Consider the following 14,113-nt stretch of genomic DNA (forward strand, 5'->3'; position numbering starts at 1 on the left):
AACACTTCTGACGGTGACGTCAGAACCGGCCCAGCCAACCCGCAGCCGCGCCGGCGCTCCCACGCCCCGCTTGGAATCCAGCGGCGGCCAATCAGGAGAGCGGAGGCGAAAGATGAATGGCCGCGTTCTGAATGGCGGCCTGGCATTCATTCGCGCTCACCGCGCGGGGAGGAACCGCGCGGCTTGATTGGCTCCCTGGTTCGAGCGGGGGGCGGAGTCTGGGCCGGGCCACGTGGGTATGATGAGCTCGGCTGTTCCGGAGGAGGTTAAAAAAAGGGACGATCCGGCCGGTCCGTGGCAGGTTGCGGAGATGGAGAAGCTGCGGGAGCTGCGTGTGGGCTTCATCGGGGCGGGGCGCATGGCCAGCGCTGTGGCCCAGGCGATCCTGCTGGCAGGTAAGGGCAGGTAGGAGAGGCAAGGTGTGTTGGGGGGGAGGGGAAATCTCCTGCGTGCACAAAATCCTAGAAAAAGCCCAAATCGGCAACAAATAACCTTTTGCGGCAGGGATCTTAAACCCCCTGTAGGAAAAAGGAACGCCATCGGATTGCAAAGGAGGCTTGCTTTTGAGTAAACCTGCTGTAAGCGATGAGGGGTCCAGGGGACAAAGGTGGCGGATCTGTTGTTGCGCGGTGCAAAGGGCGTAGGTTGAAAGACAGACTAAATACGATTTCTGGTTAGAATATTTGCAGGGCGCTCGGCTAGGTGACCCTGGGGTGGGAAGACTCTTCCAAATCTGCAGCTCTGTTTCTATGAGGCTGGAAAAGACCCACCCCCTGGCTGAACTGCGTTTGGGAAGAGGCATTGCGACAGCAGGTGCCTTATTTTGAGAAGGTGGTAGAAGATGGGTAGGCAAACTAAGGCCCCGGGGGCCGGATCCGGCCCAATCGCCTTCTCAATCTGGCCGCAGAGGGTCTGGGAATCAGCGTGTTTTTACATGAGTAGAATGTGTCCTTTTATTTAAAATGCATCTCTGGGTTATTTGTGGGGCATAGGAATTCGTTCAATTCCCCCCACCCACCCAAATATAGTCCAGCCCCCCACAAGGTCTGAGGGGCAGTGGACCAGCCCACTGCTGAAAAAGTTTGCTGCTTAGAAGATGGTGAGGTCTCTGCTGCCAAGCTAGTTCAGGTGTGCTGCAACTTTGGTTTTGCAGATGGTGCCGAACTACAGTTCCCATCAGCCCCTGCCAGCATAGCCAAAAGCCAGGAGTGATGAGAATTATAGTTCCACGACGCCAGGTGGGCCAAAGGTTCCCCACACCCAAGTCAGATAATGTTGCATTAGATGGGTAAAATATTGTTATTAATAATAATATATTATACCCCGCCCATCTGGCCAGGCCTCCCCAGCCACTCTGTGCAGCTTCCTACAGAATATTAAAAACACAATAAAACATCAAACATTAAAAGCTTCCCTAAACAATCTAAAAAATCTCACAATGTACAGATTCATAAGTCTGTGTGCTACAGGACTTCTGTTTTTGCATGGAATTGAGTGTTCAGAGCTTAGCCCAGCTGCAGCTTAATAGCATTGGTAGCAAGCTCATTTGATTTTACAGCACAGTGTAAGCCTACGTACGCTTAAGTTCCATTGAGTCTAATGGGGCTTACTCTGAGAAAGTGCTACAGGACTGCAAGTAGAATAGGACTTAAAAGTGAAAGGTAAAATTTAACTAAACTGACCGTAAAATACCAAAAGCCCATTTCAGTTACGGGTTCAGAGGAGGGGTTTTTTCTAGAAGGGGTAAGTGGAGTCCCCCCCCACCCTTAGGCCAAACTTTCTCCTGTGAAATACCTCCAAGTGGAAGAATTTTTCCAAGGCCTTCAGACATGACAAAACTTGAGTAACAACAACCTCCATGTGTATTAAGCAATACAGAATTGTGTGCTTTATAAACAGTAGCTCAGTAACATCTTTCAGTTATCTAGTTCTGGGCTGCAAAATAGGTGGGGCTTACTTCAGAGTAAGTGTATTGCAAATTGTGTCCCAGAATGGGAGGTGGGGGAAAGTTTTGTAACCGAGTGTAACTGAGCTTTTTATTGCTTTACATCCATCGTGGAAAATTACTCCGGCTCATGGAAAGATACACATCTGTCTTTGATGATTCCCTTCCTTGTTCCTTGTAGCACGTAACACCCCGTGCACAAACCCCCAACTGAATCCTGTCCCATGGAAGTGCCAAATTGCCTGGAAAGTTGTGCAGGGGAAACTTGGCTAACAGCATGCCGGTTGCACGGTCAAGATGATAAGCAGGACATCTAATTGCACATGGAAAATGACCAGCAGCTGCTAGAGCCAGGCAGTAACATGGTTTTGAAAGGCATTATGTGCCAGGAGAGGTTTCCAAAATTTCCAAAAATACTCCATGGACAGTCCCATTTAGAGTTTGTTTACGATACGATACAATACTATGATCTTTATTGTCATTGTCGCATACAGAACAACGAAATTGAAAAATCTACATAAGACATTCAAAACCCAACAAGCCTGCTATCCCAGCTATCCCAACCTGGTTAGCCCCTAAAACTCTGATACCCCATTTTTAAATGCAATATACTCCCATACATACTCCTTAAAGGTAAAGGGACCCCTGACCATTAGGTCCAGTCATGGCTGACTCTGGGGTTGCAGCCCTCATCTCGCTTTATTGGCCGAGGGAGCCGGCGTACAGCTTCCGGGTCATGTGGCCAGCATGACTAAGCCGCTTCTGGCGAACCAGAGCAGCGCACGGAAACGCCGTTTACCTTCCCACCGGATCTACTTGCACTTTGACGTGCTTTTGAACTGCTAGGTTGGCAGGAGCAGGGACCGAGCAATGGGAGCTCACCGTGTTGTGGGGATTCAAACCGCCGACCTTCTGAGCGGCAAGTCCTAGGCTCTGTGGTTTAACCCACAGCACCTCCCGTGTCCCTTTACAGACTCCTTACACTGCGTTTAAACCCAAAATCGCATTTGAGTAGAAACTGTTTCTCAGGCGGCTAGTCTTACGTCTTTATAACCCTGTACCTTCTTCCAGAAGGCGGAAGCTGAAAGAGATCAGTTACTGTAATCTCATGACCCCTATCTACATGTCATAAATGCATGGGTCCACGTGGCTGGGTCTGACCACTCCAGGAGCCTTCCACAATTGGTTGCTGCAGCAAGGCACTCCTGACCACAGCTGCTGCCTGACCAACAGGGGCAGAGCTGTGTCCAGGAACACACCAAAACGGCAAGCCCTATATTTCAGGGGGAGTGTAACCCTATCACCAGGCTGGTTCATGCCCTGGCGAGAACACAGCTGCCTTGTACAGTCTGAGTTTCAGCTTGTTCATTTGCATCCAGTCTAGGGCCTTCTCGGTAGTGGCGCCCACCCTGTGGAACGCCCTCCCTTTAGATGTGAAGGAAATAAGCAGCTATCTTATCTTTAAAAGACATCTGAAGGCAGCCCTGTTTAGGGAACCTTTTAATATTTAATGCTGTATTGTTTTTAACACTCGATTGGGAGCCGCCCAGAGTGGCTGGGGAAGCTCAGCCAGATGGGCGGGGTATAAATAAATTATTATTATTATTATTATTATTATTATTATTATTATTATTAATTCATGTGGTGGTTCAGGACCTCTACAGCTTCCCTGGACTGAGATGGGAAGGAGATCCAGAGCTGTGTGGCATCTGCCTATTGGTGACTGTGAACTCCAAAACTCTAGCTTCTCTTTCTGTGTGGGTTTCATGTCGATGTTGGGTAGGTAGAGGGCAAGGTGGAAGTTTGGGGGGGACACCCGAAAACAAAAGGGCCAAGCAGGGGCTGCCCCTCGGAACTACCTTCTGGAATCTGCCCTCCAGGAAAAGCCGGAGTCTCTTTATTACGGCACCCAGAAACCCCATCCCAGGAAGGACAGCAGGGCCGATGGCATCGAAAGTGGCTCAGGACGCCATCGGAAAGAACAGGGACGTTCTGCCCGGGTCCAGCGTCCAGCATCAATCATCCGCCAGGGCGACCGAGGCAGTTTCAGTCCCCAAACCAGGTTGGAAACCAGACTAAAATGGCTGAAGATAATCTCCCTCTCCCGGGAAGTCCTGGAGTAGGGTCATCACCACACACCCAAGCATCTTGTTCAAAAACGGAAAGTTGGAGACCAGACGGTAAATGCTGATATTCTTAGGGGTCTGGAGAGTTTCTGTAGCAAAGAATTAACTACTATAGTGTTTTAGTTAGCTAGCATAGTGTGGACACACTTTCACAGATACATTAATCCTCACCATCTAAGCCAGGGAAGCAGGGTTTGGATTAATAATAATAATAATATGCTGCCCATTTGACTGGATTGCCAGCCACTCTGGGTGGCTTTCAACAAATTATGAAACCACAGCAAAACATTAAAAACTTCCCTAAACAGGGCTACCTCCAGATGTCTTCTATATGTTGTTGGGCTCCCAACTCCTTTCCGTTCCAATGGTTAGGGAAGATGGCAGGTAGAGTCTTGCACACCTGGAAGGCAACAGGTTGTGCACCCCTGCCCTGAGCCACTTGGAGCCCAAATTCCTTGAGATTGCAGAAGGGAAATCCTCTAAGGGGTTTTCCTTTTTTTCCAAAGTGGTGAAGATTTCAGGGGCTTTTCTGGAATCTGCTCATGGTCAAAACTTTCCTTTGTCCACCTTTGTCAATAGTGGGGAATGAGTGTTTTTCCAGAGAGTTTTGTGAGCTGCAGATGTGTCCATTCTGACTATTACTTAGCTATGATGAGGTTGAACTTGTTGCCTTGTCCTTTTTTTGCAAGACAGCTTGCAAAAACAGAGTGGTCTTTCTTCTGCTGGGCTCGTATTTGGGCAAGGCATAAGGTGCTGTACATTCAGCCAAGCTTTCTTTCTCTCCATCTCTCGCAGGAGAAGTCCAGGCAGTGAACATCTTTGCTAGTGCTCCATCCAACAGGAACCTGGACAAGTTCCAGGTATGTGAAGGCCAAATGTCAACAGGACCTGAAGCAAAAGGGCCGTGAAATGCTAAAGGCCATCCGTTCAGTGGCGGCCACTAACTTGGATGGCTTGGAAAGGGGAATTCATTCTAACAAAGGAGGAATGGCTTTTAAAAGTAATGGACGATGTTGAAATGGCAAACTGACAGCAATATTAAGAGATTGAAATGATGAAATTCTTATAGAAGGAGGGAAGCCCTTTTTGGACTATTTGGAAAAGCACTATAGTCAAATGAAATCGTGGACAGGATTTGAGATAGGGGCAGAGGAAGGGACAAAGTAAATGTATTAGAAGGATTTCTGTAATAGACAAGTGTTTGATCTATAATGCAGTAGAAAAGGGTATGAACAAAACCATTCTGGAGGCATGGGAGGGAAGTCAATACACGAAATGACGTTGCTATTCAATCTGAAGTCAGTTTGCAAAAATTTGAAAATTCAATAGAAGTTACATTTAAAAAAGAAATGAGCTGTTCAGATCTGTTGATCCATGGAAAAATTAAGCACTGGGAAATGTTCGGTCCCACATCACTGAGTGTCTAAATACCAGTTAGCCAGAGCACATGAGTGGGGCAGCTGTGTGCGCTGTTGGACTCGTCGCAGTTGTGGCTTTCCTAGAGCCATGTGCTCGACCACTGTCAGAAACAGGATTCTGAGCTGGAGAGGCCTATGGTCTGATCCACCTGCAGGGCATGAAGTTCTGATGTTCTTACCTTGTGATCTCTCTTTTGAATAAAGACCTTTGAGTGCAAGACGACGCACTCTAACCTGGAGATTCTGGAGAACTGCACCATCGTATTCCTGGCTACCAAGCCCCATGTGCTCCCCACGGTTCTGCGAGAGATCGCATCTGCGGTCACCAAAAAACACGTTGTCATCTCCATGGCAGCTGGAGTCACACTGCAGGCCTTAGAAGAGGTGAGTTCTTGGAGCAGCAAGCCCACGGGCCCATCCCCATAGGCACACCCAGCATGGTGAAGTAGGGCGTTAATGAACCTTGCAGTCCAATCATCACTGTACTCTCCATTGAATTTGCTTTGGGCTGGAACTTGATTGTACAAATTTAGGGAAGCTTTTAATGTTTAACAGACCACTGTATTTTAATATTTTGTTGGAAGCTGCCCAGGGTGGCTGAGGAAACCCAGCCAGATGGGCGGGGTATAAATAATAAATTATTACTACTACTACTATTATTATTATTATTATTATTATTATTATTATTATTGCTGCCACTACCTGGTATGTGCAGGTGAGGCTGCAGCTCACTGGAACATCTCAGGTTTTGCACACAATCATGTCAAATCCATGGCACCTGCAGTTGAAACAGAATCTCTGTTAGCAGAGAAGGCCAGTGCTAGTCCTACTCAGAATAGACCCACTGAAATGAGGGCGCATGACTATCCTGGGCCCATTATTTACTTTATTTAGTTGTAATCTGCACTTTCATAAAAAAATAAAAATAAACATATTGAGGCGGTTTGCAACATGTAAGGGAAAAAATCCATCAAAAAGCATAAGTGAATACATGTTGGTTAAAAAGGAAATTCATACTGCAAAGGATTGTCTACTTAATTTCAGTGGGTTCGCTCAGAGTAAAACTTGGTCGGGCAGAACCCTTAGATCAGTGGTTCCCAAAGTGGGTGGTACTGCCCCGGGGGGTATTGGGATTACTTGGGGGGGGGGTGCTAAGAGGCAAGCGGTGACAGGGAGAAATGACTATCAGGCTTTGAAAGCTGGCATCGCTGGACTAAGTTCATCTGTTTCATTCAATTAATTAAACCAAACAGTTTTAATTGAATCATAGAATCATAGAGTTGGAAGAGACCAGAAGGGCCATCGAGTCCAACCCCCTGCCAAGCAGGAAACACCATCAGAGCACTCCTGACATATGGTTGTCAAGCCTCTGCTTAAAGACCTCCAAAGAAAGAGACTCCACCACACTCCTTGGCAGCAAATTCCACTGTCGAACAGCTCTGACTGTCAGGAAGTTCTTCCTAATGCTTAGGTGGAATCTTCTTTCTTGTAGTTTGGATCCATTGCTCCATGTCCGCTTCTCTGGAGCAGCAGAAAACAACCTTTCTCCCTCCTCTATGTGACATCCTTTTATATATTTGAACATGGCTATCATATCACCCCTTAACCTCCTCTTCTCCAGGCTAAACATGCCCAGCTCCCTTAGCCGTTCCTCATAAGGCATCGTTTCTAGGCCTTTGACCATTTTGGTTGCCCTCCTCTGGACACGTTCCAGTTTGTCAGTGTCCTTCTTGAACTGTGGTGCCCAGAACTGGACACAGTACTCCAGGTGAGGTCTGACCAGAGCAGAATACAGTGGCACTATTACTTCCCTTGATCTAGATGCTCTACTCCTATTGATGCAGCCCAGAATTGCATTGGCTTTTTTAGCTGCCGCGTCACACTGTTGGCTCATGTCAAGTTTGTCGTCAACCAAGACTTCTAGATCCTTTTCACATGTACTGCTCTCAAGCCAGGTGTCAAAAGGATCTAGGAGTCTTGGTTTTTAAATAAATGGGCAATTATGGTTTTCAGTTTTAGAGAGCTCAGTCGGTAGAGCATGAGGCTCTTAATCTCGGGGTTGTGACATCACCCCAGAATTGGCCCTACTAAACATCTTCCAAGACAATAATGCCCACTTACACCACAAAGAACTCATAATCCACCTACGTTCAGCAGCCCGAAACACCATAACCAGACCCTGGAGAGACCTGTCGGGAGTAAGCATGGACCAATGGTACCAAATAGTATGGGAAACAGCCCTACTAGAAAAATTAACCAATAAACTGAAACTGACACGGGGACAAATAGAAGACGCCTTCGCCCCGGTATGGCTCCCCTTTACCACATACACAGCCCAACAAGACAACGACAAAAACCCACCAACAGTATACAAATCAATATGGCTAACCGGATCCAAAACACCCACCCACCCCACTCACACACGAAAACAAAGACCACCACAGCCAACCACAAATGAACAACCACACCCTAGGCCAACCCCAACCTCTCTCACCACCAAAGGAACACAAATGAACAGCAAAGAACCTGCACAAGCGACACTGACACCAAACCCTACATATATTAAGTAAAATAGAAACATCGCCACCCGACCCCACCCCCACCCATCTTCCCGCCCCTCCACCCCTTTTCTTCCTAATGTCTCAACAAATGAAACTGATTTGCAAAAATGTTACATGGAAAAAATACGAGAGATATTACACATACTTCTGTAAAACAAGAAAATCTTTAATAAATAATAATAATAAAAATATCAGGGTTGTGGATTTGAGCCCCACGTTGGGCAAAAGATTCTTGCATTGCAAGGGGCCTGGACCCTGTGCTCCCTCCCAACCCTACAATTCTATGCTTCTGTGATTATCTTAGTGGGTCACGCTGGCTGCTGTTCTGAATAATGTTTTTAATAGGATAGGGGGCAGTGGGGATGAGTTTATGGAACAAAGTGGGTGGTGGCCCTAAAACATTGGGAAACCACTGCCTTAAATTCCCCATAACTTCTAGGTGGTAATCACATTATCCACTCAGCTTAAACAACAACTCGTTAAAAAATCCTGTTCCGAATGCAAGGAATCCCTGCAGAATGTTGCAGCTTAATAATAATAATAATAATAATAATAATAATAATAATAATAATAATAATATCTTTATTGTCATTGCCCCCTCTCAGGGACAACGAAATTACTTGACTGCTCCATAAAAACACTAATTAAAACAATACAGTATAGTACAGCAAGGAAGATTAGATGACTTTCAAAGTCCAGGCTTCCCATTCAGGGCCGAGATCGCTCTGGAAAAGAAGCTGTTCTTAAGACGGCTCGTTCTTGTCTTCATCGTCCTGTATCTCCGTCCCGACGGCAGGAGCTCGAAGAGACAGTGACCAGGATGCGATGGATCTTTTACTATGTCCAGTGCCTTCCTATGGCACCTTGTGGCATAAATCTGCTCTAAGGTGGAAAGTGGGCAGCCAACAATGCTCTCTGCTGCCTTAACAACTCTGCACAACCCCATCCTGTCCTGGGTAGTACAGCTTCCGTACCACACACATAAGCCATAAGTGAGCACGCTCTCAATGGCACAGTGATAGAAGGCAAGCAGCAGTTTCTGCGGAAGATGGTTTTTCCTTAGAATTCTCAAAAAGTACAGTCTCTGCTGCGCCTTCTTCACAAGCCCCCTTGTGTTGACACTCCAGGACAGATCCTCTTGTAATTCAATGCCCAAAAATCTGAACGTTGTTACCCTCTCCACACAGACCCCATCAATCAAAAGTGGCTGGATATTGCTCTTCTGTCTCCTGAAGTCCACCACAAGCTCCTTTGTCTTCCTTGTATTTATGAGCAAGTTGTTAGCTCTGCACCACTCTGTCAGCCGCTCCACCTCATCTCTATAGTCCGTTTCACCCTCCCTTTCAGGGATGAGCCCAATCACGGTTGTGTCATCTGCAAATTTGACAACCGTATTACTAGGGTGAGCAGCGACACAATCGTACGTGTAGAGAATATAAAGGAGCGGACTGAGTACGCATCCCTGTGGTGTTCCTATGTTAGTCTTAAGCATTTTAGAGGTATAAGGGCCCAACCGAACCCTCTGGGAGCGGTCTGACAAAAAGTCCAGTATCCACCCACAAAGTGATAACGGAAGCCCCAGATCTTCCAGTTTAGACATCAGACGTTGTGGTAGAATGGTATTAAATGCCGAGCTGAAATCTAAAAAAAGCAGTCTGGCATAACCCCCCCGCTGCTCCAAATGTGCAAGGACGGCATGGAGGCATTAAGCTCAGTCCTTGTGGGTAGTGGCCAAATGTTAGGTAAAGCGTCCCTGATTGCAACACTAAATGCACATTCCTCCTTCTGCTTTTCTGGGGTCCCACAGCTGCTTCCGGCTGGGACCAAAGTGCTGCGGATCATGCCCAACCTTCCCTGCGTGATCCAGTCGGGCGCCATCGTTCTGGCTCGGGGCACCTGCGCTGAGGAAGAGGATGTGGCCCTGCTGAAGAGGCTGCTGTCTCATAGCGGGCTGTGTGAAGAGGGCCCTGAATCCTACATCGACATCCACACAGGGCTGAGCGGCAGTGGCGTTGCCTATGTGAGCTACCTTTTTTGTTGGGTCTGCAAGTGGCCTCTTAAATAGTAGGCATGGCATTGGGTTTAAACACATATTCTGCAGTTCTCGCCTTGGCCTTTCTACGTTCGGGGTCCCCTATTGTGCATGGCTGCACACTGGACCTTCAGGCGTTGCTGGAGTACAGCTCCCCATCATCTTATTGCCTTGGCATGCCAGTGGGGATGATGAAAGTTGGAGTCCATATTCAGATTAGCCAAGCACAAGTTATCTAACCCTTGCCTTGAGCTTCAAGTCAATGCATGTGTTAGTTTAAACCACGAGGGCACTGTTTGTCTAGCAACCTCAACAACACTTGCTTATAATCTTTGCTTTGTCTAAGTTAACTCTACCCCTAAAAGCGGAGGCATTTTGTTTACTTTTCTCTCCCCGCTTGCTGAGACCAAGATGCCTGCTACTTTTGCTCTCTCATCTCCTCATGCCGTAAATAGTTCCTGCATGAATAAAGCCTTTGAACTCCAGAAAGTGATTATTCTAATCTAATTAGAAGGTCTGGTAACGGTTTCCTCTTCTTTATTCTCTCCCCATCGCCACAGGCATACATGTTTGCTGAAGCATTGGCGGAAGGAGCCGTAAAGATGGGGATGCCGGGGCCTATGGCCCAGAAGATTGCTGCTCAGACCCTCTTGGTAAGGAGCTGTGATTCCTGCCAGCCTCCTCCATCTCTCCACCATCCCATCCCTCCATAATCTCCCTTGGTAACCTCTAGGTTTAAATGATTGTAATGTGTTATATGTAGGGATGCCTCTCAAGACAGTTCGGAAACTTCAGCTGGTGCAGAATTCAGCAGCCAGGCCGCTCACTGGGGCAAGATGGTTTGCAGCCCAACTGCAAGGGCTGCCAATTACTGTAGGTTATGGGCCCAGTTCAAAGTGCTGGTTAAACCGCTCAGGGTTGCAATACCTCAAGAACCGCCTCTCTATAGGAACCAACCCAGACCCTGCAATCATCCTGCAACACAGGGATCTTTTGCCTAACCTAGATCTTGAACCCATAACCCTGGGATTAAGAGCCACATGCTCTACAGACCGAGCTAAGGGTCTAGAATTCTTTCCTCGAAGCTTGAATTTCTTCTGGATTCTTTTTAATTTGATGTTTTCATTGTTGTAAACTGCTTTGAGATTTGCTATTTAAAATACAGTGGTAGCTCTGGTTGCGAATGGGATCCATTCCAGAGACCCGTTCGCAACATGAAAAGAATGCAACTCGCAGCGGCGCGTCTGCGCACACGCGGGTTGCGATTCACCGCTTCTGCGTGAGCGGCAAAACCCGGAAGTAACCCTTCCCGGTACTTCCGGGTCACCGCGGGACGTAACCTGAAAGAACGTAACATGAAGCGGACGTAACATGAGGTATGACTGTATAAAGCAGTATAGAAATGAAAATTACGTTAATAACAAACAACCCCATTGCAGGGGGGGAAACCCAGAGCCTAGACCTTCCATTGTGGTGACCATAACCTAGGTTTAAGGTACCATTTGACAATTAGATTATATATCTGAGTTTCTAACACTGTGACTGAGCAGTGATCTGAACTTTGCTTCCTTGTGTGGAAAACCAATGCACCATCCACTCCCCACCCCTACCCGCAATCGTCGTATCTGAAACTGTATTTGTTGTCTTTTCTTCCAGGGAGCAGGAAGAATGATCCTGGAAACAGGAGAGCACCCAGCGGTTCTGAGAAGTGCTGTTTGCACCCCAGGGGGAACAACCATTCACGCCCTGCATGAGCTGGAAAAGGGGGCTCTTCGCTCTACTGTCATGAACGCTGTGGAGGCAGCCACCTGCCGCGCTCAGACAATGGGCAAGCGATAGGAGGGGGTGGGCATGTGGTGGCCTTGGCGATGGAGGCCCCCATATCTTATGCGTGGGAGCAGGATAGAGAACCACCTGGAAGAATTCTGGGGCAGATGGCCTGGAGCTGTTGCACATGTGAACTTCACAATGGCAGTCTGTTTTTTCTTTAGAAGATTGACACTCATGGGATTTTTTCCTCTGCCCCCCGCCGCATGATTCAACAGCACGGGAAGAATCCACACCAGTGACAATCATCATCTCTCTCCGAGCCCTCAATATTATTAAACACACCCAACTCTAGGCTTCCTATCGACATGTTAGCTTCTCTTGTGTCCTTATTATGTACCAAAGTTACCTGAGCATACAAGCACTAGCAGAAACGAGCCTTTTGCACTGTAAAAGGTAAAGGTAAAGGACCCCTGACAGTGAAGTCCAGTCGCAAACAACTCTGGGGTTGCGGTGCTCATCTCGCTTTACTGGCCGAGGGAGTTGACGTTTGTCTGCGGACAGTCCAGGTCGTGTGGCCAGCATGACTAAGCCGCTTCTGGCGAACCAGAGCAGCGCACGGAAACGCCATTTACCTTCCCGCCAGAGCGGTACCTATTTATCTACTTGGACTTTGACGTGCTTTCGAACTGCTAGGTGGGCAGGAGCAGGGACCGAGCAACGGGAGCTCACCCCGTCGCGGGGATTCGAACCGCCGACCTTCTGATCGGCAAGCCCTAGGCTCTGTGGTTTAACCCACAGCATCACCCGCATCCCTGTTTTTACACTGTACCTCGCTTTAAAACAGCGGTTCTCAACCTGTGGGTCCCCAGATGTTGTTGGACTACAACTCCCATCATCCCTGAGCTCTGGCCTTGCTAGCTAGGGGTGATGGGAGTTGTAGTTCAACAACATCTGGGGACTCACAGGTTGAGAAAGGCTGCTTTAAAAGAAGCTGCACTTCTGGTACAGAGAATGGTGTTGATGGAAGTAGCAAAGGAACACATCTGGGAGAGTAAACTTCAATCCCAGACGAACCAAAGGCTGGCTGGTTAAATAAGAACGTAAGGAGAGCCTGCTGGATCAGTCCAGCGGCCCATCTAGTCCAGCATCCCATTCTCACAGTGGCCAATCAAATTCCTCCTCTATTGGGAAGCCCGTAAGCAGGATCCGAGCACAAAGAGCCTTCCTGTGGCTTCTAGCAAACGGGTGTTCAGAAGCATCTCTCCCTTGTGGTTCACAGCCATCAGGAGTGCACTGAAGCTCCTTAGGGGCTAGGTGCGTCTTATGGCCAGATGCATCTTATAGAGCGAAAAATACGGTATATTGAATCAATATTTACACTGACAAAGCAGCACCGTTGCAGAGTTCTTTCCCACCTCTTCCTGGGATTGGCTGGGAATGGGGCCTGAGACTTTCTAAATGTGCTCCGCCACTGAGCTAGAGCTGTCCTACGCGGGTCTAACACTGCACAGGGGACCAAAATTGTACATTGCTCACACAGTGCAAGGGAGACAGGACTTTTCCTTTCGTAGGTTCCAATCAGGCCCAGGCAAGTGTGCTTCATTCAAATTTTGTGCGTGTGTCACTGTCTTACTGGAGCCAGGGTGCAAAAGGACAGGCATAAATCCATTACATTAAAACAACTGGATCCCACTGCTGATCTCTTATCACAGAACTGGGAAAACAATACAGTCATACCTCGTGTTGCGTTTGCTTCAGGTTGAGCGTTTTCAGGTTGTGTCCCGCAGCAACCCAGAAGGACCGGAAAGGGTTACTTCCAGGTTTCGTTGCTCACGCATGCGCAGACACTCAAAATGATGTCACACGCATGTGCAGAAGCGGCGAATTGTGACCCACAGACGCGGGTTGCGTTCTGCTCAGGTTGTGAACTGGGCTCTGGAACGGATCCCGTTTGCAACCAGAGGTACCACTGTAAATTGAATAAAAGGCTTCTATTTCCCAATAATTGCCATAAAGTGGTATCTCGGGTTAAGAACTTAATTCGTTCTGGAGGTCTGTTCTTAACCAGAAACTGTTCTTAACCTGAAGCACCACTTTAGCTAATGGGGCCTCCCTCTGCCGCCGCCGCGCGATTTCTGTTCTTATCCTGAAGTAAAGTTCTTAACCCGAGGTACTATTTCTGGGTTAGCAGAGTCTGTAACCTGAAGCGTATGTAACCCGAGGTACCACTGTACTCTGAAATGGAAAAGAGTCTGCTTCTT

At 47.7% G+C, this 14,113-nt stretch overlaps 1 protein-coding gene across 2 annotated transcripts; it reads left to right on the forward strand.

Moving 5' to 3' along the window:
• Positions 1 to 192: 192 nt before the first annotated feature.
• PYCR3 (pyrroline-5-carboxylate reductase 3) lies at positions 193 to 12,216 on the forward strand. 2 transcript variants are annotated; one of them, XM_083622190.1, is made up of 7 exons: positions 193 to 395; positions 3,826 to 4,125; positions 4,867 to 4,931; positions 5,694 to 5,873; positions 9,858 to 10,070; positions 10,643 to 10,735; positions 11,739 to 12,216. In XM_083622190.1, exons 1-7 carry the CDS (start codon positions 239 to 241, stop codon positions 11,919 to 11,921), a joined length of 1,191 nt encoding a protein of 396 aa, XP_083478316.1. In that variant the 5' UTR covers positions 193 to 238; the 3' UTR covers positions 11,922 to 12,216. The 2 variants fall into 2 exon arrangements, with proteins under 2 accessions (XP_083478316.1, XP_083478317.1); XM_083622191.1 differs by lacking the exon at positions 3,826 to 4,125 and having other exon boundaries at positions 208 to 395.
• Positions 12,217 to 14,113: the final 1,897 nt, after the last annotated feature.

Source organism: Podarcis filfolensis, assembly GCF_964270895.1.
Source record: "Podarcis filfolensis genome assembly, chromosome: 7".
NCBI classification, from domain to species: domain Eukaryota; kingdom Metazoa; phylum Chordata; class Lepidosauria; order Squamata; family Lacertidae; genus Podarcis; species Podarcis filfolensis.